General features: G+C 37.4%; 3 protein-coding genes, 2 long non-coding RNA genes and 1 pseudogene across 11 annotated transcripts; 3 read left to right on the top strand and 3 right to left on the bottom strand.

Annotated features, from left to right (window-relative positions):
- Positions 1-727: 727 nt before the first annotated feature.
- LOC147918554 (uncharacterized) lies at positions 728-6801 on the bottom strand. Of its 4 annotated transcripts, none has more exons than XR_015592123.1 (4): positions 6643-6801; positions 6392-6546; positions 6218-6291; positions 728-1101 (listed from the first exon to the last, which is right to left on the bottom strand). It is a non-coding gene; the product is annotated as an uncharacterized LOC147918554 (long non-coding RNA). The 4 variants fall into 4 exon arrangements; XR_015592126.1 differs by lacking the exons at positions 6218-6291; positions 6392-6546; positions 6643-6801 and adding exons at positions 2919-2992; positions 3099-3247; positions 3344-5385; XR_015592124.1 differs by lacking the exons at positions 6218-6291; positions 6392-6546; positions 6643-6801 and adding exons at positions 2919-2992; positions 3093-3247; positions 3344-3502.
- Positions 1604-2432, bottom strand: LOC147918555 (uncharacterized). Its single transcript, XR_015592127.1, has 3 exons — positions 2016-2432; positions 1778-1932; positions 1604-1676 (listed from the first exon to the last, which is right to left on the bottom strand). It is a non-coding gene; the product is annotated as an uncharacterized LOC147918555 (long non-coding RNA).
- Positions 6802-16783: 9982 nt separating the features above from the next.
- Positions 16784-18715, top strand: LOC104769902 (putative acyl-activating enzyme 5, peroxisomal pseudogene; annotated as a pseudogene). The gene has a single exon (XR_015592271.1). The product of XR_015592271.1 is annotated as a putative acyl-activating enzyme 5, peroxisomal pseudogene (transcript).
- A 1389-nt stretch (positions 18716-20104) lies between these two features.
- Positions 20105-22334, bottom strand: LOC104769905 (putative cytochrome c oxidase subunit 5C-1). 3 transcript variants are annotated; one of them, XM_087504538.1, is made up of 5 exons: positions 21928-22334; positions 21540-21678; positions 21046-21135; positions 20720-20954; positions 20105-20582 (listed from the first exon to the last, which is right to left on the bottom strand). In XM_087504538.1, exons 3-5 carry the CDS (start codon positions 21126-21128, stop codon positions 20538-20540), a joined length of 363 nt encoding a protein of 120 aa, XP_087360664.1. In that variant the 5' UTR covers positions 21129-21135; positions 21540-21678; positions 21928-22334; the 3' UTR covers positions 20105-20537. The 3 variants fall into 3 exon arrangements, with proteins under 3 accessions (XP_087360664.1, XP_087360665.1, XP_019097646.1); XM_087504539.1 differs by having other exon boundaries at positions 21540-21638; positions 21928-22076; XM_019242101.2 differs by lacking the exons at positions 21046-21135; positions 21540-21678; positions 21928-22334 and having other exon boundaries at positions 20720-20858.
- On the top strand, positions 22280-23787 carry LOC104772292 (protein LEAD-SENSITIVE 1). The gene is made up of 2 exons (XM_087504537.1): positions 22280-22536; positions 22791-23787. The coding sequence occupies exons 1-2, from the start codon at positions 22443-22445 to the stop codon at positions 23573-23575; spliced, it is 879 nt and encodes a 292-aa protein (XP_087360663.1). The 5' UTR covers positions 22280-22442; the 3' UTR covers positions 23576-23787.
- Positions 23788-25247: 1460 nt separating this feature from the next.
- On the top strand, positions 25248-26348 carry LOC147918553 (uncharacterized). The gene is made up of 2 exons (XM_087503580.1): positions 25248-25779; positions 25861-26348. Exons 1-2 carry the CDS (start codon positions 25248-25250, stop codon positions 26346-26348), a joined length of 1020 nt encoding a protein of 339 aa, XP_087359706.1.
- Positions 26349-26378: the final 30 nt, after the last annotated feature.

The following is a 26378-nucleotide window of genomic DNA, read 5'->3' as shown; positions in this document are numbered from 1 at the left end:
CCGCACATTTATGCATTGATAAAATGATAAGTTATAAGTAGTTTCAAACGTATGTATATCTTAATTCAGTATCCAAGATTTAAACATACTGTATATATGTAATACATATGTTTGAAATCATAATATAAAATCATAAATATTGTTTACAGATATCTCACAATATATAACCAAATTATATTTTTATACATATATACAATTTTGTATTTAATTGCTCGATTTTAGTAGATACCGATTTAAATTATTTCTATAAACATTTAGATGATTTTGTATATTAGGTAACATCATAATTTGTTGTTTCCGGATATATCTCAAAATATAAAATCAAATTAAATAAGTTTACATATATACAATTTCGAAATTAATTGCCCAAATTAAACGTATACATAAATATCAAAATTATTGTTTCCTTAAATTGTTTACGCAAAACTACTAACTTTTTTTGAATTTTATTGCAGATGCTTGTTTCGATTCTATTTGGATACAGGAGTATGGAAAACAGCTCTGAACAGTTAATACATGATCCGAACAGAATTAATCCAGGGCATATAGGATCCGTGCATTTTTATTATCAAATTTACTTTAATGTCCCTTTTGTATTGTATACTTTTTAATTTATTCAGGGTCATTTTATGTCATATATTTCAGGATTCATTTTGCCTTGTAAATAATGCTTCTCTTTTAATAGTATAGATTGTAGTATTCAATGCAAAATGGGCTAAAAAAAGTATTTTATAATAAACTTAACTTATTACTATTATGGTATAAAATTATAAATTATTGACATTGTGAAACAACCCGACCTTTTTTTTTTTTTGCGATTAAAAACAATATATAATTAAGCATCCCATACTACTTAATTAACCAACCCAAACCACAACTCAACATTAAACCCGCAATAACATTAAGCACAGCGGAAACATACCAATAATACAAAACCAACAACATCATCAATACAATAACATTCCTAACCATTCTATCCGGCAACCTAACATAACACTAACCAAGGTTCCAACAACATAACCAACAAATCCAATAACACACAAACGAGACCCTAGATCATCCTCCTCCTCATTGCCATGATTCCACGTCACATACCTTTACCTGCACACCACAAACAACAATTGAGATGCGTAAGTATTATCACAAATACTTAGTGAGGCAATCCTCCCATCTACTGGGCTATACACACAAGCAACTGAGAAACCAATGCTTAACAAGTAACAACCAAACACAAACAAACCAGGAAATCACAAAACAAGCAACTTGGTGTCGACCGACACCAGAGAGGTGTCGATCGACACTGACCAAACATGGTGTCGATCGACACTCCCTTCGCAGACGCGAACTGCACGAATCCGAACGACGAACCTCCGTTCCCAATCATCTCCAATCCGTTCCAACCTCACCCAAAACCTTCAGGAACCTATAAGAACCATAACACAACCACCACAAGCAAGAACAACACCACTAACACAACCAATCAAGCAAGAACAACACCACAAAGCACCACCAATCAAGCAAGAACAACACCACAAAGCACCACCAATCAAGCAAGAACAACAAAGGATTCTCAGGCTTAGATAAGCCATGGTTATGCACTCACCTTATCAACTGATTATAACAATCAACACAACCAGTTGAGACCCTCCTAATGTCTGAAATAGCCCAGAAACGCCCTACAACAAGCCACACAACCAAAAACGACTTATAGCAAAACTGGACAGAAACATCAGAAAAGAACAGTCTCAAAGACGAAACCCTAAAATAAAAAACCAACCGTTAACTATCAAATCTCTCCGGTGAAAAGCTACCCCTAGACGTCATGAAGCTTCCCACAAAATTTCAGCACGATCAGGCACCACACGAGACCACGATCTCAGTTACAATCTCCGATGGTCCCAACTCGCGTCTGAGAAAACGTGTCTCACGAAACTGCCAATAACTCATCGAGTTTAAATCCAAATCTACTTCTGTAAAAATGCGAATGTCGATGAAAGACTTGGGAATAAACCTACCAAATTTCATTACGTTTGAGAACGATTTGATATGCCGAAACTGCTTCCTCCCAAACCCTAACGATTCTAATCTTTCTCCTTTAATCTCCTTCACACCACAATAGGCTCTCTCCTCTCTCTCTATCTCTGAAAACGGCGACAAGACACCCTAAAACCCTTAATTTGTCGCTTCTCCACTTATATACTCGGTTTAGATAACTAAACCAAACCAACCAAACCAAAATTGCGAATTAAAACAAACCCGACGAACCCAGACAAAGGGGTGTCGATCGATGCCACAAGGGTGTCGATCGACACTCCTTCCAAAAATCACAGAATCTGGTTCGCGGATGTTACACATTGTAGTGCAGTCTCTATGAAACAACCCGACCTTTTTTTTTTTTTTGCGATTAAAAACAATATATAATTAAGCATCCCATACTACTTAATTAACCAACCCAAACCACAACTCAACATTAAACCAGCAATAACATTAAGCACAGCGGAAACATACCAATATACAGAACCAACACATCATCAATGCAATAACATTCCTAAGCATTCTATCCATCAACCTAGCATAACTCTATCCAAGGTTCCAACATAAACAATATAACCAAGTCCAACAAGACACAACCGAGACCCTAGATCATCCTCCTCCTCATCGCCATGATTCCACACCACACAATACTTGCACCACAAACACAATGAGATGCGTGAGTATTACCAGAAATACCCAGTGAGACGATCCTCCCATCTACGAGCTATACACACAAGCAAATCAAGAGTACAACCACAAATAAAACATAACAAACCAGACATTGAACAGAACATCCAATAACACATTCATCACACCTACACAACTTCACACAAAACAAGTTATACAACCCAATTGCTTAGATAAGCTCATGGTCACGCACTCACCTTATCAAGCTGATTCTAACAACAAATACAACCAGGAGAAATTCACCTTGCGTCTGAAACAGTCCAGAAACGTCCTACAACAAGTGACACAACCAAAAACAACCTTGAAGCAAACTGGACAGAAACATCAGAAAAGAACAATCTTAAAGACGAAACCCTAAAATAAAAACCAACCGTTACCTATCAAATCCCTCCAGTGAAAAGCTAGTCCGAGACGTCACGAAGCTTCCCACAAAATCTCGTGCCGATCAGAAACCAGACGAGACCACGATCTCAGTTACAATCCCCGATGGTTCCAACTCGCGTCTGAGAAAACGTGTCTCACGAAACTGCACATAACTCATCGAGTTTAAATCCAAATCCACTTCTGTAAAAAGGAGAATGACGATGAAAGGCTTGAGAATAACACTACCAAATTTCGTTACCTTTGACAACGATTTGATATATCGAAACTGTTTCTTCCCAAACCCTAACGATTCTGCTCCTTCTCCTTTAATCTCCTTCACACCACAATAGGCTCTCTCCTCTCTCTATATCTCTTTCTTCCTCTCAACACAAGTATTGAATATCAGCCACGACCAAATAGAGAGAAGAGGCGTCCATTTCATTATAAATATATCACTTAGGGTTTCCCAAAACCTGCTCTAAACCGGGTGAACTTAAACCAAACCGGGCAATTTCATGATTTCACATAAATTGATCGGTTCTTCCACTTTTCTTTGGGACACGGACGTTACAATTCTCCCCCTCTAACAAAAGATTCGTCCTCGAATCTGAGAGCATTGTCCCTCCACCAAGGACCTTCGTGCAACCGTCACTACGGCCCGCACATTCCCCGACCGGACTGAATACCGTCAGTAAAGGTTTTCCGTGCAACTGTCGCAACAGCCCGCACATCCATATGACCCAACAGTCCACATAACCCTGGCCCCACTAGTCAAGACAACCCAAAACACGAGATCAATCCCGACCTCCGAGGTTTACATCCAGTCACTAAGCTCATAACCACGTTCTAGACATTGTTTGATCTCTCACTCATACATTCTTAGGTCGCAACCTTCGAACTGCACCGCCTGCACTCTCAGACCGTCGTCCTCGAGCCATACCGTCTCACTCTCGGATCGTCACCCTCGAGATCTCGGTACCAGGGGAACTACTCATCCCCTCCGGGGAACTAATCATCCCCTAGGAGAACTAATCATCTCCTCTGCCGCCCTCAGGGTCGCAACCCGTCAAGCCCGCGGTGCACCAGGGGAACTAATCATCCCCTCAGGAGAACTAATCATCTCCACAGGAGAACTAATCATCTCCTCTGGAGAACTAATCATCTCCACGTGAGCAAACAAGTCCTAACGTCAATAAGCATCTCCCGACGGGAACTACCTCATGTGATTCACGTAAAACATCGCAATGCACTACCAATCACCATATTCTCTCACCAGAATATCACCACCACCATGACCACTCTTCAGGCCAACTCAAAACATCTCAACCATTTGGGTGTTTGCACACGCCCTTTCCATAAATAGACAAGTTCTAACTATTCATAGAACTTTCTATTTATTTGCAATCGCACTTTCCGTAAATAGGCAAGCTTTAACTATTCATAAAACTTCTCATTTTTAGAACCCGCACATCTCGTAGCACCGTAACACCACCAATCAAAAATCTTTGAGAACCAATCATCTCATCTGTGACCACTCTTCAGGTCAACCTCTAAACATTCCCGCCACTCCAAGCATTCCACATCCCCTTTCCAAAAATAGTCAAGTCCTATCTATTCATAGAACTTTCTATTTATGGAAACTTCCCTTTTCTAGAACTTTTTATTTTTCCTTTGCAACGACACTTTCCATAAACAGCAAAGCTCTATCTCCCTAAACACTTTCCATATTTAGAAACTTTCTATTTATGGAAACTTCCCACTCCTAGAATCACATATTCCCTTAACCCATCCCTCGTCAAAATTTCATAAGAACTAATCATCTTATTAAATCTGCCATAAGGTCATCTCGGTCTGAGCAAAACCTGTTACCACACTCACAGAACCTGCTGGACCTCCAACAACACCAGTAAGCACATCGGCCACACAATGTCTCAGAAGACCGCCACACACGGGCACACACTAACTCAAAATTCCGCCACAAAGGCCACACAAGCCCCTCCAAGGCACACACCGCTAAAAATTGACAAATTCTAACTTCCATAAAACTTTCCATTTTTAAAACTTCCCTCTTTTGGAAACTTTCCACTTATAGTAAATTCTATTTCGGGAAACTTCTCTCAACACCACCGCTTCACGAAAATTTCGGACTCCGAACACCACCTCATCTTGTTAAATAGTGGCACTCCAGCCACTCTAGGCGAAGTAAGTCTCCAACTTAACTTCTTGGAAATCCCTTTCCAACACATCCACTTTCACAAATCACCGCCAACGGTATTTCCCCATACCGGCGTGATCCACCAATTTCCAACAACTTGTCAATAGCCAACTGCACCTCCCGTACAGAAGCTAAAAACACTACACAACTAACAACACATAAAACAACTTACAGTGGAATCTCATTGAAGGCTCGAAGAGGATGATACTAGGACTCCATACCACATACAAATTGACTAACTACTCATAATTAATTCCATCACACATCATCATGCATCAAACAATAGGAAGATAATTCAACCAATTAAATTCCTAAACCGCTCTAAACCATCCATTTAACCATCCTAGAACCGTAAGGGCTCTAATACCAAATTAAAACAACCCGACCTTTTTTTTTTTTTGCGATTAAAAACAATATATAATTAAGCATCTCATACTACTTAATTAACCAACCCAAACCACAACTCAACATTAAACCAGCAATAACATTAAGCACAGCGGAAACATACCAATATACAGAACCAACACATCATCAATGCAATAACATTCCTAAGCATTCTATCCATCAACCTAGCATAACTCTATCCAAGGTTCCAACATAAACAATATAACCAAGTCCAACAAGACACAACCGAGACCCTAGATCATCCTCCTCCTCATCGCCATGATTCCACACCACACAATACCTGCAGCACAAACACAATTAGATGCGTGAGTATTACCAGAAATACCCAGTGAGACGATCCTCCCATCTACGAGCTATACACACAAGCAAATCAAGAGTACAACCACAAATAAAACATAACAAACCAGACATTGAACAGAACATCCAATAACACATTCATCACACCTACACAACTTCACACAAAACAAGTTATACAACCCAATCGCTTAGATAAGCTCATGGTCACGCACTCACCTTATCAAGCTGATTCTAACAACAAATACAACCAGGAGAAATTCTCCTTGCGTCTGAAACAGTCCAGAAACGTCCTACAACAAGTGACACAACCAAAAACAACCTTGAAGCAAACTGGACAGAAACATCAGAAAAGAACAATCTTAAAGACGAAACCCTAAAATAAAAACCAACCGTTAACTATCAAATCCCTCCGGTGAAAAGCTATTCCGAGACGTCACGAAGCTTCCCACAAAATCTCGTGCCGATCAGAAACCAGACGAGACCATGATCTCAGTTACAATCCCCGATGGTTCCAACTCGCGTCTGAGAAAACGTGTCTCACGAAACTGCACATAACTCATCGAGTTTAACTCCAAATCCACTTCTGTAAAAAGGAGAATGACGATGAAAGGCTTGAGAATAACACTACCAAATTTCGTTACCTTTGACTACGATTTGATATATCGAAACTGTTTCTTCCCAAACCCTAACGATTCTGCTCCTTCTCCTTTAATCTCCTTCACACCACAATAGGCTCTCTCCTCTCTCTATATCTCTTTCTTCCTCTCAACACAAGTATTGAATATCAGCCACGACCAAATAGAGAGAAGAGGCGTCCATTTCATTATAAATATATCACTTAGGGTTTCTCAAAACCTGCTCTAAACCGGGTGAACTTAAACCAAACCGGGCAATTTCATGATTTCACATAAATTGATCGGTTCTTCCACTTTTCTTTGGGACACGGACGTTACACTCTATTAAATGCGACTGTAAATACTTAGTACTAGTTTATAATTAACAAAAAATCGTAGTTGCAATCTCTATTTTTCAAATAACTAGGTGTTAGTTCACGCTACGTGTGAGTTCTTACATAATCGCTATTCTATTTTGAAAAAATAATATAAATTAACATGTTATTATTATTTTGTTTTCTCGGTGTACATCAAAATTTAAAGACTACATAGTATAAATTTAAATAAAGTACGAAAATCAAATGTTCTTTTGATGGTAATATATTTAGTGCAATTAAATCATATTGTATCTTAAATGCCATATGCCATATATTTTTGTAGTTGTAGTCATATTTCAAAATCATTTTGATATATATTTTCATAAAATTTATTTTGTGGTGTTATTTATGCATGTTTTTTATTTATTTATGGCGATAGCTTAAAGAGATTTAAAATGTTTCAATTAAGAAAAAAACAAAATAATAAATAGTAGGTTTGCAATGTCTCATACATATATAACTAAGTGAGTCTAACCATAGATTATTAGACTAATACATTTTCCATAAAAATAAAATAAAAAAACAGCAACTACTTTATTAGGTTTCTTAAAGTATTATTAGACTTTGATTTATAAGCAATGAATAATAATAATACATAAACTAAACTTTATATCAAATATATATCATATATCACATGTATATCATATTCAAATAAACTAAACTTTTATTAAGTTAACATATCATTGGTTAAATCAAGAAAAAATAATGATATTGTAGAATTTATAAAATTATATGAGATTTGAAATATGAGGTTATAGTGACTTAGTGAGATATGTGTCTTTCTTTTAATAGTTAATACAGAATTCGATGTATTAAAGGTAAATATTTGAGAGTTATAAAAGTGCAATTAAGTGTATACTAATACACTTTTAACATGTTCTATTGTACTAAATTAAATTCACTGAGAACACTACTATGATATTATTATGGGAGTTACAAATAAAACTTTATACTTTTCCAACTCCTAAAATTAAAACTCATTTAATTTAAAAGTTAGTGTTGGTGGGTCCATAATTTGATTTAAAAGTATAATATGTTACTCAAATAAATTTGATTTTTTTGGTTTAAACCAACATATGTGAATTTAAATTTAAATTTAACTATAAAAATTTAAAAATAAATATGAATAGATTAAAAAGGCAAGAAATATTTTATTTTTATAGAAAGAATATAAAAATTAAAAACAATGTTAAATATATATATAACACTTTCTAAATAAAAAAATAGAATTAAACTCTTACAACACATATGAGATATAACAACATTTGATATTGGTAGAAGAGGAGGAGATAATTATTAATTATATATGATAATCTAAATTAGATAATAGAGATGAATCCTTAAAATAAGAACAATGTAAAATATATATAATATTTTCTAAATAAAAATATAGAATCAAACTCTTACAACACATATGAGATATAACAACATTTGATATTGGTATGAGAGGAGGAGAGAATGATTACTTATAAGATGATAATCCAAATTAGATAATGGAAATGAATCTTTAAAAATAAGAACAATGTAAAATATATATCATGCAGTCTCTAACATTAAAATTTAGCATTAAACTTTTACAATGATATTCCATTTGGTTTTTTTGTAACCCATACAACAAAAATAAGAAAGCAAAAACAAAAAAAAAAATGAAAAATGATTTGAGGTATTGTGGAAAAGAATGAGAGAATGTGAAAATGAGAAAGTAAAAGAATGTGAAAATGAGAGAATGGTTATTTATATGATAAGAATTGATGGAAGATATATTTAGAATTATGGGAGTTACAATTATAATTTATTGTGTTTGAATAAAATTGAATGGTGGAATATGATTAATGCATAATTTATTTATTTCAGTTATAATTTTATTTTAGTGTGTAAGTTATTATATTGTGTTAATTGAGTCTTTAAATATTATTTAAAGCAATCAAACAATTAGAAAGCAAATAAAAAATAAAAAAAATTAGAAAGCATTAAATAAAAATCAACCAATAAGGAGAGACTAAAACCTTACTTTTATATATATGATTCAGAATTTACTAAAAATTTCAAGGATATGTTAATTGTTTTCTATTTAGGCTAATCACTTTAAGATACTGTATGTTTGATTATTTATTAATAGTTTGACATTGAAAACAAGAATATTGTACCATAGTTTTGTCTAAAAGCACCAAGATTAAGAACAAGGGCGGATCCACATAAAAGGGTGTGGGGTCAATTGACTCTTCATTAATTAAAAAAAAATAGTAATACATACTCCCTTTGTCTCACATAGTTTGATGTTTAGTATATTTTACACATATTAAGGCTAAAGAAATTTAATTAATTTATTATATACTTTTTCTTTTAATTGGTTAAAGTTGTACGTTTTCTTCTCTCTCATATTTTCCCACCTTTTACTCAAATAAATAACTAAAAATATATATATATATATATTAAAAAATTGAAAACATCAATATTTTATGAATAAAGAAAATTCCCTAAAACATCAAACTATCAGGGACATATCAGGGACATAGGAAGTATATTAGTTGAGTAAAAATTTAATAATACATATATTTAGTATAAAAGAAAGTATGTCACATCCTTTGGTGTTTGGACTGCTGAAGTTGGTTTTAATTTTGCATGTTGTTGCTCTAATTGTTGAGAGATGTTTTTTAGCGATGAAGATTGTGAAAACTCATCGACGCAATCGGATTGTAGATCAATTTCTGAATGATTGTTTAGTTTGTTTTATCAAAAAAAAATGTATTTTTATCTATTACAAATGAAAATGTGATGAAGAGATTCCAGGATATAAAAAATCTTAGAATGATTTTGTAAGATGTTTTTATATTTATATATAAAAAAAATTTAGTTATGTTTTGACTCTGATAAAAATAATTCCTAGAACCGCCACTGATTAAGAATCAATAAATTTATTTCTTTAACACAATTTAACTAATAGAAAAAAATACTGCATAATTTAAATAGTAAAAAATTATTAAATTAATATTTAAAAGGGAGATTCTCAAAAATAGCACCAATTTAAGTTTTTCTTCCAAGCTTAGCACACACTCTCATATTTTCCAAAACTAGCACACATATTCTAATTAAATATTAAATACTAAAATTATTAATTCATTATCAATTTCCTACGCGCTTTCTTAGCCCAAGTGAAAATCACGTACCTCTTCTCCACATATCTCCGACGTCTCGTTGTTGAGTGCTTACATGAGATCGGAGCTTCGACAAAATCGCCGACGATCAATTGAAGCATTCATGTCTGATGACATTCGCAGTTCCGAGCTGTCGCATATGATCGAATTGGAAGATAAATATGATTTCGAGAAGCTTCTCTCATCGGATAATTGGATCTCTATAACAGGCTGTCTCTTTTAATCTGGAGAACTCCATAGTTTCCTGATTCAATTTACACTCAATCTGCTTCTGATGCAGATGTTGCTTCCTCTCTTCCTTCGACTTGTAATTTTCTTACTCTAATGGTGATAATGACGGAGAGAGTGAGAGGGAGATGATATTTAAGACGCTTGAGATTAGGAGAAAATTGACGAAGGAGATTATCAAAAAGATTTTAGTGAGGAAAGGCAGATTTGGGATTAAGTATACAAGTAATGTGAATGGTAGTTTGGGTAATTTTGTTGTTCATGTGATGATTGAAGCTGTAGCGTTGAAGTGGTTGCCGGAATTTTCAGAGTCAAAGGTTTATGAAAATTTAGGAAGGATTCCGCGAAATTCAGGAAAGCTTTAATAAACTTCAAGGTGACTTTCATAAAAAGTTAGGATTTCATGAGGACACTAAAGATTTTTTGGCTTTATAGGTTTTTCTTCCTTTGTTGTATGTTTGTGTTTAGCTTGCAACCAGATATACTATATTTCTATGTATGTTATTCAATTTTTTTTTGTAGTAGTGCTGAGTTTTTATATTTTCTTGTTTCATGAATTCAAATTTATTTTCAGACAATCATTATTCATAGATGCTTCTTTACACAATTCAAATTTTTGTTGATAGCTTGTAGAATCTTTCCTTATGTTCTTGCAACTTGAAAAACCAGCACCTAACACTCTTTCAAAATTCAGGAAGGAATCCATGACTTTCAGGAAAGCGTCCTTGAATTTGAGTATCTTTTGCAGTAGAATCGATCTATATTTCCTACCAAATTGAGCTTGCTGATTCTTCGATCCACTGTATAAAGTCTCAGAATTTAAACATTCCAAGAGTTGTAAAGCAAACTGCAGAGAAGGATGCGAAAAGAAGTACCTATTTCAGTAGAATTGATCTCTATTTCCTACCAAATTGAGCTTTACGAAATTCAGAAAAGCGTCATTAAACTTTAGGATGACCTTCATAAAAAAATTGGAACTTAAGGATGACCTTCATAAAAAGTCTGGATATTGTTAAGTGATATCATTACCTCTGACTAATTGAGTAATCTTTCACATATTGAGGCAAAACACGGAAAAACACATTTATTTAAATTTTAGGAAGGATTCAATAATATTTATGAAGAAAATCTTAAATTTCATGATAGCCTTCATAAAATATTAGGAAGAAACAAAATCAAATTTTTAATCTTTCATATATAGATAAAATATCATGATGTGCACAAAATAAAATCAAATATCACTCACCAAATAGAGTAATATGTGATACATTATGGTAAAACATAAATTAAAAGATCCAAAAACTCATTTCTTTAGATTTAGGAAGGATTTCACGATGTCTAGGAAGACATTCTTGAAATTTAGGAAGATTTTCCTAAATATTCAGAAATCCCAAAAATGACAATGATCATAACCAGAAGATCCTCTCCCACTATACTCCGCATCATCAACACTACTAGCCAACTCCATCATCGACGAAGTACAAGCCGAAGAAGCCGAAGACATCGACATCGAAGACGATGACAAACTTTCGTACTCTTTACCAACTGCTTTGTTATCAATGACATTATATCAAACACTTGGTATGCAACAACTTTGGTGTCCACATAGGAGAGAGTAGCACTCAAATACACATTTCAGCTTCAATATTACCCATGATTTTCTATTTCATTCACAGTTCAGATTCCAATACCCAACAATTCAGGCCATCATTCATAATCAGATTTCATTCATTACCCAACAGTTCCCAACAATTTCAATACCCAAACATTGGCTTAGCTCTGAGACCACCACTCTTAGTCAAACGTACATACTGTAGAAGAATTTCTTCTGGAATCTCAAAAAAGGTTCTGGCTGAGAACGGAGTAACGAGGACCTCGCATCTCCGTTACACGATAACAACATGGCTTCTCTGACCAATCTTCGTTCTCCTCAAAACTCTTCCATTTTTGTTCTTCTTTTTTTCTTCTTCTTCCATCTTCGTTCCTCCTTTGCTTCTTCTTCCATCTTCATTCTGCTTCTTCTTCTTCATCTTCTTCTAATAATCATCAGATCATATTGACTGCAAATTTGTCTAGTTTTTCAATTAATAGCCATAAGAATCACGTCAGAAATCTCAAAATCTAATATCAAAACTGATACATGAAGATTAAGAAGAAGAAGATCGGAAGCTTCACGTCAAGCATCATTGGAAGCTTTACTTAAACTTTCAAAATTGTAAGTAACAAAATAATAATTAATTTTATTATTTAAGAAAAAATCATAATAATGCTAGTTTTGGAATATTTGAACTTATGTGCTAACTTTAGAAGAAAAACATAAATTAGTGCTAGTCTAGAATATTTTTCTATTAAAAATGCATAGAAAATTAGAAACTTGAAATGTTTTTATATAAATGAAACAAATAATTAATACTTATATTGAGACAAAGGGAGTAGTATGTACCCAAAAAAGTCATTAATAATGTCGTGAGAAAAAAAAATTTTTAGCAAATCACGTCATAGCTAGACCTAAAATATATGTCCCTCAGTTTCCTTGAGAATTAAATGCACTAGTAGTCGAACGGCTATAATAAAAGAGAGTACGCTGCTAAATGACCCACGAGGCGGACGTTTAATTGATCCGCCAATCAATCATTTTTCTTTTTTTTTTTATTTTAAATCAATCATTTATTGTTGATTAGAAAAAAACAGAAATTTATCATTGTTGGTTAATATTCCACGTCTCACCATATCTTCATTACCTCACACTTCAAATCTTTTTATTTTTCACACTTCAAGTTGTTATGATATTTCCTATTCGAGTTTGGTTTGAATTTCTGTTTCTAATGATACCGTATTCTGCTTTAAATTCTAGCTAGAGCCGTGTAATAAGAGTGCTTCTTTCGAGCCATCATATTTTTCGATAAACCAATGGATCGGTTTTGTAAACCATATTGACGGTTCAAGAAGTGAGAAAGAGAGGGAATTCGAGTAGAAGTAAGAACCTTTTAGATTGTATCCTTCGAAAACGTAAGAACCAGCCTCTGTTTCTAAGGCTACGCGTCGTCTTACCATTTGACGGGAGGGATAGCCAGGCCTGGGAAGAATAGCAATAGAATATGTGCCCGAGTCTGATGTTTTATGGGTAGATGCGAGTAAAAGGGAACATTAATTATAAAGACATCGCATCTTCCAAAGAATGGTGAGATCTTATTAATCACACCGACAGCTTCAGCATCTGAGTTTTTGACTTAAGAATATGAATGTACGACAAGGGCCTTGATCTATCAAGAGGAATTATCGGGAGACATGAGATATAATCATGGACGAAGGTTTTTCCATCTTCAACTATGTATATATCCTTTGGATCTATGTATGCTATAGCTACATGGTCTTCTACATTGACTTCTGTTTCAAATCATTTTGCACCATTTTATCATCCGCTCATATAAATAATATGGTGTGAACGCAACGGGAGGCTGCACGGTGAGATTCCTAAGACACCTGATTACACTATCAAATCAATAGATAAAGTAGTCCCCAACAGATTATATATGCTCTGTCAAGAACACAAGTTCCCCTAAGCTTGAAGATGGTTCGGCCGGGCATTTGGTTTGCCTTGAGAGGCTAGTGCTTTGGCTCAGTTTTCTTTACAATAGTTACTTGTTTCAATTTTATTTCTATCAAACGATGCATATAATGTAAACATGGTTTTTTTTTGGTTGAATAAATTTTACATTCATTCAATAAAATAAATAAAGTTAAGATAAATTAGAGAGACCAAATAATATGTTAAATTCCACATAGAAGTTAAGTACCCGCTGTCTATAAGAATTAAAGTATAATATGCGGGTACCAGTTTGCTGTAGAAACGAGGGATGCTTGTAGACATTAATTATGCTTCAAGGCATCAAGAACAACGTCAAGATTAATCTTCATTTTGAAACCCATAATAGTTACCGTACCCCACAATAGTCCATTGCCGGTGACTGGAATACACACACGCACCATTGAGTTGAACGGCTCCTCCTCCTCATTCGCCATTCTCCCTTTGTTCTTAGATGCTTTAGGAAGATTACACTTAAATGTGACTTTGAGTGACGATCAGCAAACAGAAAAAGTTGTGGTGCCAGGTAACAACATATTATAAAGGATCATAGCAAATTATATTTAAGTCTTAAACATTGGACTTAGTACTTTAGTACGTAGTTGTGTATGGTCACATCACATACGTCCACATTTATATGATGTGGTTGAAAGGGAAGATAATAAATTTCCAACTAACAGTGTAGCTATTTTTTTGAATTTATATCCAAAATATCTAGTTAGGGATTTGTATTGTGTGGGTTGTCCACTAGTGAGTAAAAGTCCTTTGCGTCGCAATAAACAACGTCAGAGTCGGAAAAACATGTGTTTTGGGCCGGTTCATCGACGCATCACGAAAGCAGACATGGACTGCTGCTAGTATCTTTTTCTCGGTTATAAATTAATTAATATTGTCCATCGCAAAGCAGAAACTAGTATTTTAGACCATCATTAGTGGTGAATACTCTTAGAAGTACTCTCTTGTTGGGCCCCAAAAACAGAATATTAAACACATTTTTGAGTCTATTTTAGTGAGTATCGCTGCTTCTGATAGTAACTGAAGCAACACCCTGAGAAACCCGACGTGGCGTTTTGCCATTGGTTCCAGAAGAAATATAAAACGCAATTTTTTTTATCTCCAATTTTGTTTCTTTCCGAGTGTCTCTCTCTCTTATCTGTCGGGTGAAAGACGATTTGGGTGGCGATTCTTGCGAATACCGGGAAATTCCATCGATTCAGACCGAATCTGATGAATTTTCCGGCTAAATATGGAGGATGATGATGGCAAGCAGAGGCGATGGCGAAGAACAAGCGGTGTAACCCTAAGATGATGACGCTTCGGTTCTGAAGACAAACTGACGGCGGAGGAAAGTGTTCTGTCGATTTAACTTATTAGGCGTTGATTCATTGCTTTTGAGATTAAATTGATATTCACTTGCTTTTGAAATTTTGTTTTGGAGGATTGAGGGTTACGGTTAAATTACTCTGATTGTATGATATCGTTTTTATGAATGAGTAGCTTTTTATGTTCTTGTTATCTTATGTTTGTGTTTGTGTAAGATTAGTAGAGTGTTTAGTGTTTATGTATGTTGTTCTGATCAGAACCGATCCCAACTGTTTAGTGTTTGTTTATGTTGTTCTGTTTGTGTTTGTTGAGAAGGAAAGAAGGAAAGATTAGCACAAATGGTTTTTCTTCCTATATTGTTTTGCCTCGAAACCATGATAAGAAATCTTATATGGTTCTGCGTTTTCGTTATCAAAAGTAGTGAAACAAACTAAGTGAGTTTAGTCTGACTGTTATCTATAAACTTAGTATGATATAACTTGTGCTCCTGAGAGAAGATTTGTCACCTCTTTCTCTTCATTTTCTTGGTAGAACATTCAGATGCTGAGACTTTCATTGTAGATTGGATTACTGTCTAGTTTATATTGTAGAACGGTTCTGGTTGGATCATCGTTACTTGAATGATGTTAATAACTGGCCAATAAAGTATTTAGGATTAACGAGTCTGATCTACACATCAAGTTTCAAACATATTGGATTTAGATTTATCAGCCCAATGTTTGAAAGTCAAGACTTGATTCAATCCTAAGCTAATTATCCAAAGTATGATGTTTTGTCTTTTATGGTATTGTATAGAACCTGGCGAACCCGACAGCTTTACTTAGTGGATTGATGATGCTGCGGCATCTGAAACTCAACAAACAAGCAGAGCAGATCCACAGCGCCATCATCAACACAATAGCCGAGGGAAAGTATAGAACAGCTGATCTAGGAGGCTCCTCAATCACAACAGATTTCACAAAAGCAATCTGTGATCATCTCTAAACACCCGTAAAAGCATGATTCTTTCTCTACCATTTACCAGTCTGATTTTCATTTACCTGTCTAATTGTTGTTTCGTTTGTTGTTTACTTTAATGTAGGATGTGAAGTGCCAAGGCTGCTACAACATGTAAACTTGGGAAACAGTTTTTTTTTTCATTCTTTTCCTTTGACATTACATAGTTTAAAGAACATACAAAACTTGTAAAATATGTTTAAGAATGAGCAACCCTTTTTTGGTTCTCTAGTAAAAGAATGATTTTGCAAAAATACTCTTAGGGTTACTTCACTTAAATTAATATTAATTATATGTTTAAATAATTTGAGAGTAACTTAGAGAGTACCCCTACTAATGATGCTCTAAGAGACTCTTTAATTTTCGGAAAATACGGAAACGGAGTTTTATAGTCGAAATACGGAAAAACTCCATTCAATTTTCGATGGAAACGGAGTTTTGCGAATTCTCCCCGGAACGGTCGCGTTAGTAGAATTAAATTCTTCAGCCGGCTTTGTGGGTACGGTTAGTAACATGGTCACGTAATCTTGAACATCATGGCATGGAGACTCTTTAATTTGTTTTCTTCTATAGATAATAATAACCAGACTGTATATTCTTTGATTACTCCCCACTCGAGAAGAGAAAGAGATGGAGGCAATGAAGCCATGTGCCGCTAACTCTCCGCCGTTGACGCCGTTAGGTTTCTTAGAAAGAGCCGCCATCGTGTACGGTGACTGTACCTCCATCGTTTACGGAAGCAACACCGTTTACACGTGGCAGGAAACAAACCTCCGTTGTCTCCGCGTCGCGTTCTCTCTGTCTTCCCTCGGAATAGGCAGGTCCGACGTCGTCTCCGTCCTTTCTCCCAACACTCCGGCGATGTACGAGCTCCAGTTCGCTGTTCCCATGTCTGGTGCAATCCTCAACAACATCAACACGCGCCTCGTCGGACCGTCTCTGTTCTTCTCGCCCACTGTGAATGTAAGCTTCTTTTCGTCGACGTCTTCTTCTGCAGTCTCGCCGTCGAAGCTATCTCGATGATGACGACTAATCCACCCGTTCTTAACTTCATTGCCGATAAAGAAGAGGAAGGAGGAGGTCGTGCTGACGTGGCTGATCGCAACAAGTTCAGTTACACTTACGATGATCTTGTCGACAGAGGTGATCCGAATTTTAAATGGATCCGACCCGAAAGCGGATGGGATCCGATTGTGCTTAATTACACTTCCGGTACGACTTCGGTACCCAAAGGAGTGGTACACTGCCACAGAGGAATTTTCGTAATGTCGGTTGACTCTCTAATCGATTGGACCGTACCGAAAAATCCGGTTTACTTATGGACTCTACCGATGTTTCACGCTAACGGTTGGTGTTATCCATGGGGAATCGCCGCCGTCGGAGGAACTAACGTCTGTTTGCGCAAGTTCGAAGCGTCGTTAACTTACCGTTTGATACGTGATCACAACGTCACGCACATGTGTGGAGCTCCGGTCGTGCTCAACATGTTGTCTGCGACTCAGGAATCTCATCAGCCGTTAAAACGTCCCGTCAACATTTTAACCGCCGGTGCTCCACCTCCAGCCGCCGTGCTCCTCCGCACCGAGTCAATGGGTTTCGTGATCAGTCACGGTTACGGATTAACTGAAGCGGCCGGTGTAGTCGTCTCCTGCGTGTGGAAGCCACAGTGGAATCGTTTACCGGCGAGTGATCGAGCGAGGTTGAAGGCACGGCAAGGAGTGAGAACCGTCGGGTTTACCGAAATAGACGTGGTGGATCCTGAATCGGGTCGAAGCGTCGAGAGGAACGGAAAAGCTATGGGAGAAATAGTGATGAAAGGAAGCTCGATCATGCTTGGTTACTTAAAAGATCCGATCGGAACAGAGAAAGCTCTGAGGGACGGGTGGTTTTACACCGGAGATGTTGGTGTGATTCACTCGGATGGTTATTTAGAGATTAAGGATAGGTCGAAAGATATAATCATATCAGGAGGAGAGAATGTGAGTAGTGTTGAGGTGGAAGCGGTTTTGTATACGAATCTGGCGGTGAGTGAGGTGGCGGTGGTGGCTAGACCTGATGAGTTTTGGGGAGAGACGCCGTGTGCGTTTGTGAGTCTGAAAGAAGGGTTGAGTGTGGAACCGACGGAGGAGGAGTTGATAGAGTATTGTAGGAAGAAGATGTCTAGGTTTATGGTTCCTAAAACGGTTTTGTTTAGGGATGAGTTGCCTAAGACTTCGACGGGGAAAGTTTCTAAGCTTGTGCTTAAGGAGATTGCTAAGAATATGGATGAGACAATAATTTCTTAAACATCTTTCACCGTTCCACAAGATTACGAATCACATTGATTCTAATATATTTATTGAATGTATCAAATGGACAATGGTCAATGAATATGTATTCCCTAATCCACATATATGTAACAAAACGGTTGGATTGGTTTGAGGTTTGTTTGTTTTTACTCGGTTTGGATTTTTAGAAATATACATTAGGTTAAAAATATATTCAAGAAGGAAACATGTTTTTATGTCGTTTGGAGTAGACTGAGTAGTATTCAAGTTAAAGTTACTAGTCTAGTAGAGTTAGGCGTGACCGTTCTATGGGGATATAGCAAAACAAAAATCAAACTTATCATTCGAAAATAACAGTATAGATGTTAGCATTTTGTATGTTACAGTAACGTTTAAATTTGTCGTTCTGTAGATTCACATATGTTACAAATTAATTGTGCCCGATGTTAACATATGAAAAAATAAACATTATTATTTCCAAGAGTTGGACTCCTAGTTGTATTGCTGAAGTTGGAAAGTGGAGATTTTTGTGATCTCGACGTAACTTCTTGTGCTAGCTATATATGCCCACACAAAGGTGAGAGATCGGTTGTCTCCACTACTTTATCTGGACTAGCTACATTGATGATATGCCCATTTGCTGTTTGTCAATTTGCCAACACAATTGTAACGCAAAATTAACTGCAAAAGAACATGTGGAAAGACAGACTTCAATTGAAATTAGTCAATGACCGGAGAAAAATGACATAAAAATTTCTCTAATACATAAAAAAGTTGTCTTTTACCGTTGTAAAAATAGTATTACTAAAAAGAGATATTGGTTTCTATTTTTGGGGTGGCGAACGCATTTATAACCAAAAGACATGGTCAATGAATTTGTACACAATCAATCTCTTTCGTAGGTGAAAGCAACGTTTGTGACTTAACCACCTTGTTTTGCTTAATCAAGAAGGAAACATACCACTATTAAATTATTATAGCAAGAGTTTGTATTTTATTTTTGATCCGTAGTGAACTAATTTACACCTCCAAAAGTCAGTTACCAAAAAAAAAAAAACTCCCAAAAATAAAAAATAAAGTTTTTATTCGGATTCAGTGTCGTTTTCACTTTTTATAGTTGAAATTAAAAATAAAAACAAAACAAAACAACCCTCAAAATAACCAATATTTGCAAGATTACTGTCAAACTATTGAAAACTGATAAACCAAACACTATAGTTTGAGGGTTGTTTTGTAAAGTATCCATAGTTTGGAGGTCACTTAAAGAGACTTTTGTTAGGGCATGTGCATCGATTGGGACAGAAATTTGGTCCTTCAATTATTTTATTCCTATTTTGAAAGTTTCTTAAGTTTTATATAGCATTGATGTCTTTCAAAGTGTGGTCCTTCATAGTATTTTTAATTTAAAAAAATAATTATTTAAATAAATATGTAAAAACATATTAAAGTTTTAATTTAAATAAAACATATAACATTAACATTAAAAATATAAGAAAATTACAAAGTTACAAATTTTGCATAAGTTATGCTAATTAGGTCAAAATTGATAGAGATATGTGAAAATCTCAAAACATCTTTCCATATTTTCTTTTAATTATCATTAGTATTTTTATTATACATATTAGGAATGATAAGAAAATATTTGTATGTAATTATAAACATCTCAGTATTCTTATTAGTATTTGAACGTTGAAACTTTGCAGCCATCCTAATGAAGGAAAAGTCAAGAAAAACTTTGCAGCCATCTCAATACTCATCCTAATGAAGGAAAAGTCAAGAAAAATCGAGCCAACAACAATAAGAGTGAGAGCGAGTAGAGGCAGTCTCATTCACTCTTCAGCGGCGACAACACTGATCTCACCTCTCTCAAGCAAATCATAGAAAGATCTGGTTTTCCTCTGCTCATTCCAATGGTGCATCTTCCAGAGACCACCAGCAGCTAAACCAAGTGCCAAACCAATAACTAATTCCTTGACAACACTCGGGCCTTTCAGTGTGGCATGCGCAACCTTGTGTCCTGCCATTTCTTCTCAACCTACCACAAGTTTTATTAAGCATCCATTTCTTCTTTAAAGTATCTTTGGACGTTGAATGGAGAAAAGGTTTGCTCTACTGTAAGATTTTAAAATTACAGTGATACAATACAAAGTTCTTTCAGTAAACAAAACGGACCTGAATCTGGTTGTCTGTGATCAGGGATTCTAGTTCCTTCTCTAGACCAGAGACACTAGTCTTGAATGCATCAGCCATCCTGCTCAAATCAACAGACACAAATGGCAGTGTGTACTGGATCAGTGCCTTCTTCCTTATCTGATCATACAGCGTGTCAACGTGGTCATGGAGATGGATGTCCAGCAGCAAGTTCGCTTTCAGACTTGCTAGATATTCCAGACAGGAAGCATAGCGGCTGCAACAAGCAAACATTGGGAACAAACTGGCAGAGTAAAATAAAAGCTAAATAGGATACATGCCTTCAATTCTGATCGATCAAAACTTGCCAGGGCACAGAGTCCACCATAGGTAGCAACATCTTGAGGAGCAATGACCTCGTTATAGGAATTTCCAAGTTCTGGATTAACATCTAAGAACTGCACAAGACAATATTCAAGTCCAATAAAACATCCATTTATATACACATACACACTAACACACACACTTTCTTATGGATCAGTTACGTTCTCCTTCTAGTATGCATAAAACCTAAAGCTGGAAACTTTACAGAAGAGACCCAATAAACATCAATCTATATATACATACACACACTCTCTACAGACTCTGTTTTCTCATTAGGTTCTTGCAAAGAAGGCTGGTACTACTTATTTTCTCTAAATCTTCCATGAGTCTATTTATATTTTCTCTAAACCTCTCCACAATACAGACACAAATCTTCCTATCTACTTATATCCCAGACCTAACTATTAGAAACTTAACTAAGCAGTCTTCATAATCTGAGCCAGTGAAAACAAATAAGCAGGAGAATAAAGAGATTTACTTATTGTAGATGCTTGAGTAATAATCAGAGGATCAAAACGCTCCTTTCCAAGCTGTTCCATAATAGTTAGAACAGAGCTAACAAGCAACACAACATCATCTGTCACAGCCAAAACAGCCTTCTGATTAACCATCGAATCCTACAAACACACAAAAACCCCAAAAATATATTTTTTTAGAAGACTAAACTTTGATTGCTTTCTACAACGTAAGAGGGATTTTTTTCGGGCCAAAAGCTCTTATGACATGAACAAACGAATCAACAAGAAACAAATCAATTCATTCACGCAATCAACTACTAAGGATGAGAGATTGATAACAGAAACCTAAACTCACCATATTGGGGAAAAATCTCTATAAAAAGAACAAGAACAGAAACCTAAACTCACCTGGATCTGTCGCTGATTCAATTTCATTCGCCATTTTTTTTTCAAATCGAGAGAGAAAAAATAATACCGAAGAATCAAACTCGTAACGGGTTGAATTTAAGGTTTTCGAAGATGAGATCGATGATCGTCTCTCTGCAAAAAAGTAAAATAATTTTGTTGAAAGTTTGAAGCTTTAAAATCTCAGAAGAGAGAGAGAGACACAAGTCACAAAGGGACAAAGCAGAGACTGCCACGTGTAACGAAGGACCGAGAAAAAGACGTCCCCTTTTAAGGAACGTATCTTCGATAATTATCTAATTTCTAATTAAATTTTAATATTTTTTACTGGAGGACGCAGGAAATATACGCCGCTGCACATGCTCTTAGTACGGAGAGATGCAGTATTTGCAATTTTTTCCCCGACCTTTAAAGATGTATAAGTGGAGTGAGCTAAGCTTTGAGGACCAAAAAAAAAAGAGAGAATCATTAAAAAAAAAAAAAACCTAATCGTTAAGCGAAATCAGATCTTGCACGACATGGGACTACTGTCCAACCAAATCTCCAGAGATGATCTGAAAGCAGGAGATCACATCTACTCTTGGCGTAACGCTTATATCTACTCTCATCACGGTTCGGTTCCATCTCTCGCTCTCTAACTATATATGTATATCGATCTATTACATTTCATGCTCGTTCTTAGTTAACTTCTGGGGTTTATCAAAGGTTCAGTTTTTGGGTTTGTTTTATAACCCAATTTCGTGGAAATGTATGTTAGATTCGTTGCATTTTACAGCCTTTTTTTCTGGGTTTATCAAAAGATTCCAAAGTTTGGGTTTTTTTGTAATGTTCATAAACACGATTGTACTCTGTTTGCAATATCGTAGGAATCTATGTAGGCGATGAGAAAGTGATACATTTCACTCGTGGAGGTGGTCTCGAAACCGGAACAGGGACTTTCCTGGACAATTTCATCACTAGCTCAGTTCCGAATCATGGAGGAGGCAACAACCCTTGTCCTAAGTGTGGAGATCAATCCAAACTCGACGGTGTAATCTCTTCTTGCCTTGATTGCTTTCTCGCCGGAGGAAACCTTTATCTCTTCGAGTACGGTGTCTCTCCAGCTTTCTTTATCGCAAAGCAACGAGGAGGTACTTGCACGACTGCAACTTCAGATCCTTGTGATGACGTCGTTTCCCGTGCTGAGTTCCTCTTACTGCGAAACCGGTTTGGTGCTTACAACCTGTTTGAGAACAATTGTGAAGATTTTGCTACTTATTGCAAAACTGGTTTGGTTGTCATGTCAAAGATCAAGCTTGGAAGTAGTGGTCAAGCCAATTCGGCGTCTGTAGCAGGCGATGCTGTTTCTTGGGCGATTGGTCTTTTTGGGATGGTGAAGTCTGGTAGAACAGCTTCGGTGGTTTCTTCAACACTTGGATATGTAGTTACAGGTTTTGGTGGTGTGGTGTTGGTAGGGACTGTAGGATATGGTAAGTACTGTTTTGATCGCCTGTGTTCCGATATTGGTATGAGATCCGATGCTACTAAGGTTCCTGTGGAAAGACTCGTTTCCATCATTGAAGTCATGGAAGGCAGATCTACTCAAGTCATGGAAGGCAGTTCTATTGAAGTCATGGAAGGCAGCTTGGAGGACAACAAGAAGTCTAGTTAGTTATTTGATGACTAACAGTTGAGTAAGAGGGAGGATCGTGCTTTCTCTGCTCTGTTTGTATTGTGAAAACTGTATTTTAACTATTAGTCAAGAGGAAAAATACAGTTTAATAACATGATTTTCCAAGAACTGTACTCTTGTAGGACTCGGACAAATTGAATTCCAACCAAAGTTATTGTTGGATATGGGCTTTGCCCCCAACATTTACAGAAGCCCAAGCAGAAGATTTTAGAAAGATTTGAGCCAGAAGTCTTGGATTCGGCCCAACAGGCCGCAGGGGCAAAATCGTCATTTTTTCAAGAGACAGAAGAAACCCTAGGTCAAGGTCCCACTATAAATACCTGATGTCATGGTCACGTCTAGGGATCCGAAATTCTAGGCAATTAGAGAGAGAAAAGACTGTTATTTTTGTATTGAGCATTTTAGCTCCCTAATTGTCATTTTCTGTAAAACCCTTCAGTGAGATTCTTACGTTAAATAAAAGTACCAGATCCGATTCATCCCACTTGATTCATATAATTTATATTGTCGATTTCATACATCAACAATTTGGCGCCCACCGTGGGGCTGAACGAAATCCTTTCTTTTTAACGAAAAGAGTTTCAAGACAAGGCGTTTTCGGAAAACCAGAAGCATGTCTCACACCAATCTCTCCAGCAATGAAGGCGCTGACTCACCTGCAGCTCGCGACGTGAATCCCAGGCGAACCGTATGGGGGCGCACCCGTGCGAGGACGAGCCAACTCCAAGGCGTCAACAGAACCGAAGCAGTTACGGGCGAGGACGCAACACTCACTGGCCGCGCAGCCGTAGGCGCTACGCGTGTCGCTCAAACTAATGGCGAAGCCTTAGGCGCTACGTCCCCTGCTCGTGAAACCACTGGAGTCAATCCAACTGACCGCGAGGCCGTAGGCGCTACGCGCGTCGCTCCGACAAATGGCTTAACCAATGGTGCAATCCTTCCTGACCGTGTAGCTGCTGAAGACGCTCCAAAAAACCGCGAAGCTACGGGCACTACGCGTGACATTTATCCTCGTCGATCATCCAGACACGTGAAAATCAGCCAAGCTGCGCTCGACGACGCTGTACGAAGAACCTTGGATAAGATAAGCAGTCAAGCGACGCAGATAGAGTCTCAAGGGCAGGATGACCACGCAAGGTATCAAAGGAGACAATCAGAACCTCGACACGAACGAAACAAAGACGCATTGGCGCCACACACTCCGCGAGCTGGCCACAATGCTCCGCGAGCTGAGTACTATGCTCCGCGAGCTGAGTACTATGCTCCGCGAGCTGACCTTGACACTCCGCGAGCTAACCTCAACGCTCCGCGAGCTGACTACCACGATCCGCGAGCTAACCTCAACGCTCCGCGAGCTAACCTCAACGCTCCGCGAGCTGACTACCACGATCCGCGAGCTGACTACCACGATCCGCGAGCTGACCTCAACGCTCCGCGAGTTGACCTCAACGCTCCGCGAGCTGACCGTAACGCCGTTACCATACCACGAGTCAAGCACAATGCTAATGGAAGGCCCCGACTCTCGTCGATCATTGTCGGACCTAATGGTGAGCAGCCAAGGGTACATTTCCAGTCCAGCCAGGTCTCCACAGATCAACATGCTGGTCCGAGTCGTTCCGAGAATGCTGAAAATCACGCACTACGTCTGTAGATGCAAGCTCAGCTACAGACGCTTACGACTCAGATGCATCGAGCGACAAGTGCAGCACCAGAGCTAGAAACCGTATTAGCGGAAGCAAGACGTTTACCTTTCACTACAAGGGTTTCAGGAGTTAGAGTCAAGCACAATCCCGACAATAGCAAGAACAGACCAATTCCATACGATGGAAAGGGCGACCCCACCGTCTCCCTGAAGTCCATGACGATCCACATCAATCGATCGTATTTCTCACCTGAGGAAGTAGATGCGGGGAGCTGTCAGCTGTTCGTCGAGAGTCTTTCCGGTGAAGCGCTAAATTGGTTCTCAAGACTTGAGGCCAACTCGATCGATGGATACGAAGCACTAACAAGCGCATTCCTTCAGCATCACCAGTGCTTCTTGCGCACACCTGCGTCAAATGCTGATCTATGGAGAATGTATCAGAAACATGACGAGTCACTACGTGACGAGTCACTACGGGCTTTCATGGATAGATTTAAAGATGTCGTGTCCCGATTATCTATAAGTGATAAATCCGCAATCGGTGCATTGAAAAACGCGCTCACCTAGGGTACCAGATTCAAGGATGATCTAACAATCCTACCTGTCACAAGCTTGGGCGAAGTCCTCGCACGTGCCAACCGATACATTCTGGTCGAAGAAGACAGAGGTAAGAGGAACCCCGATCAACCTGGTACGATAGAAAAAGCATCAGAGAAGGCTCCAGACTCAAAAGGCAAAGCCGTAGATGAGTATTACGAACCGCGCCAACATTACAACAAGGACTTCGCCAGAGGCGAGAAAGGAAGAAAAACGACGATGTTCGCTATCGATGGAAAGGAACAGCATAATAAGTCTTGGAACAAATGGCACCACAAATCCGATAATCCAGGCTTCAAAGGCAAGCGCCCGTATTGCGAGTTCCACAGGTTTAACGGACACTCGACTGAAGAGTGCAAAACACTTCAAATGCTTCTTCTGAATAAATACAAAAAAGGTGACGTCGATGTAGAACGAGAACAGAGAAAAGTCGTCACACACAAAGACAACCAGTATTTCCTGAGAGATAAACAACAGCACGACAGACAACGCGAAGAGGAAGCTGCAGCATAGGATGACCGAGCATGGGCACAGAATGACCGA

Source organism: Camelina sativa, chromosome 20 (assembly GCF_030686135.1).
Source record: "Camelina sativa cultivar CO46 ecotype springtype chromosome 20, ASM3068613v1".
Lineage (NCBI taxonomy): Eukaryota > Viridiplantae > Streptophyta > Magnoliopsida > Brassicales > Brassicaceae > Camelina > Camelina sativa.
The sequence above is the reverse complement of the archived record's forward strand: the minus strand, read 5'-3'. Positions and strand labels throughout refer to the sequence as shown.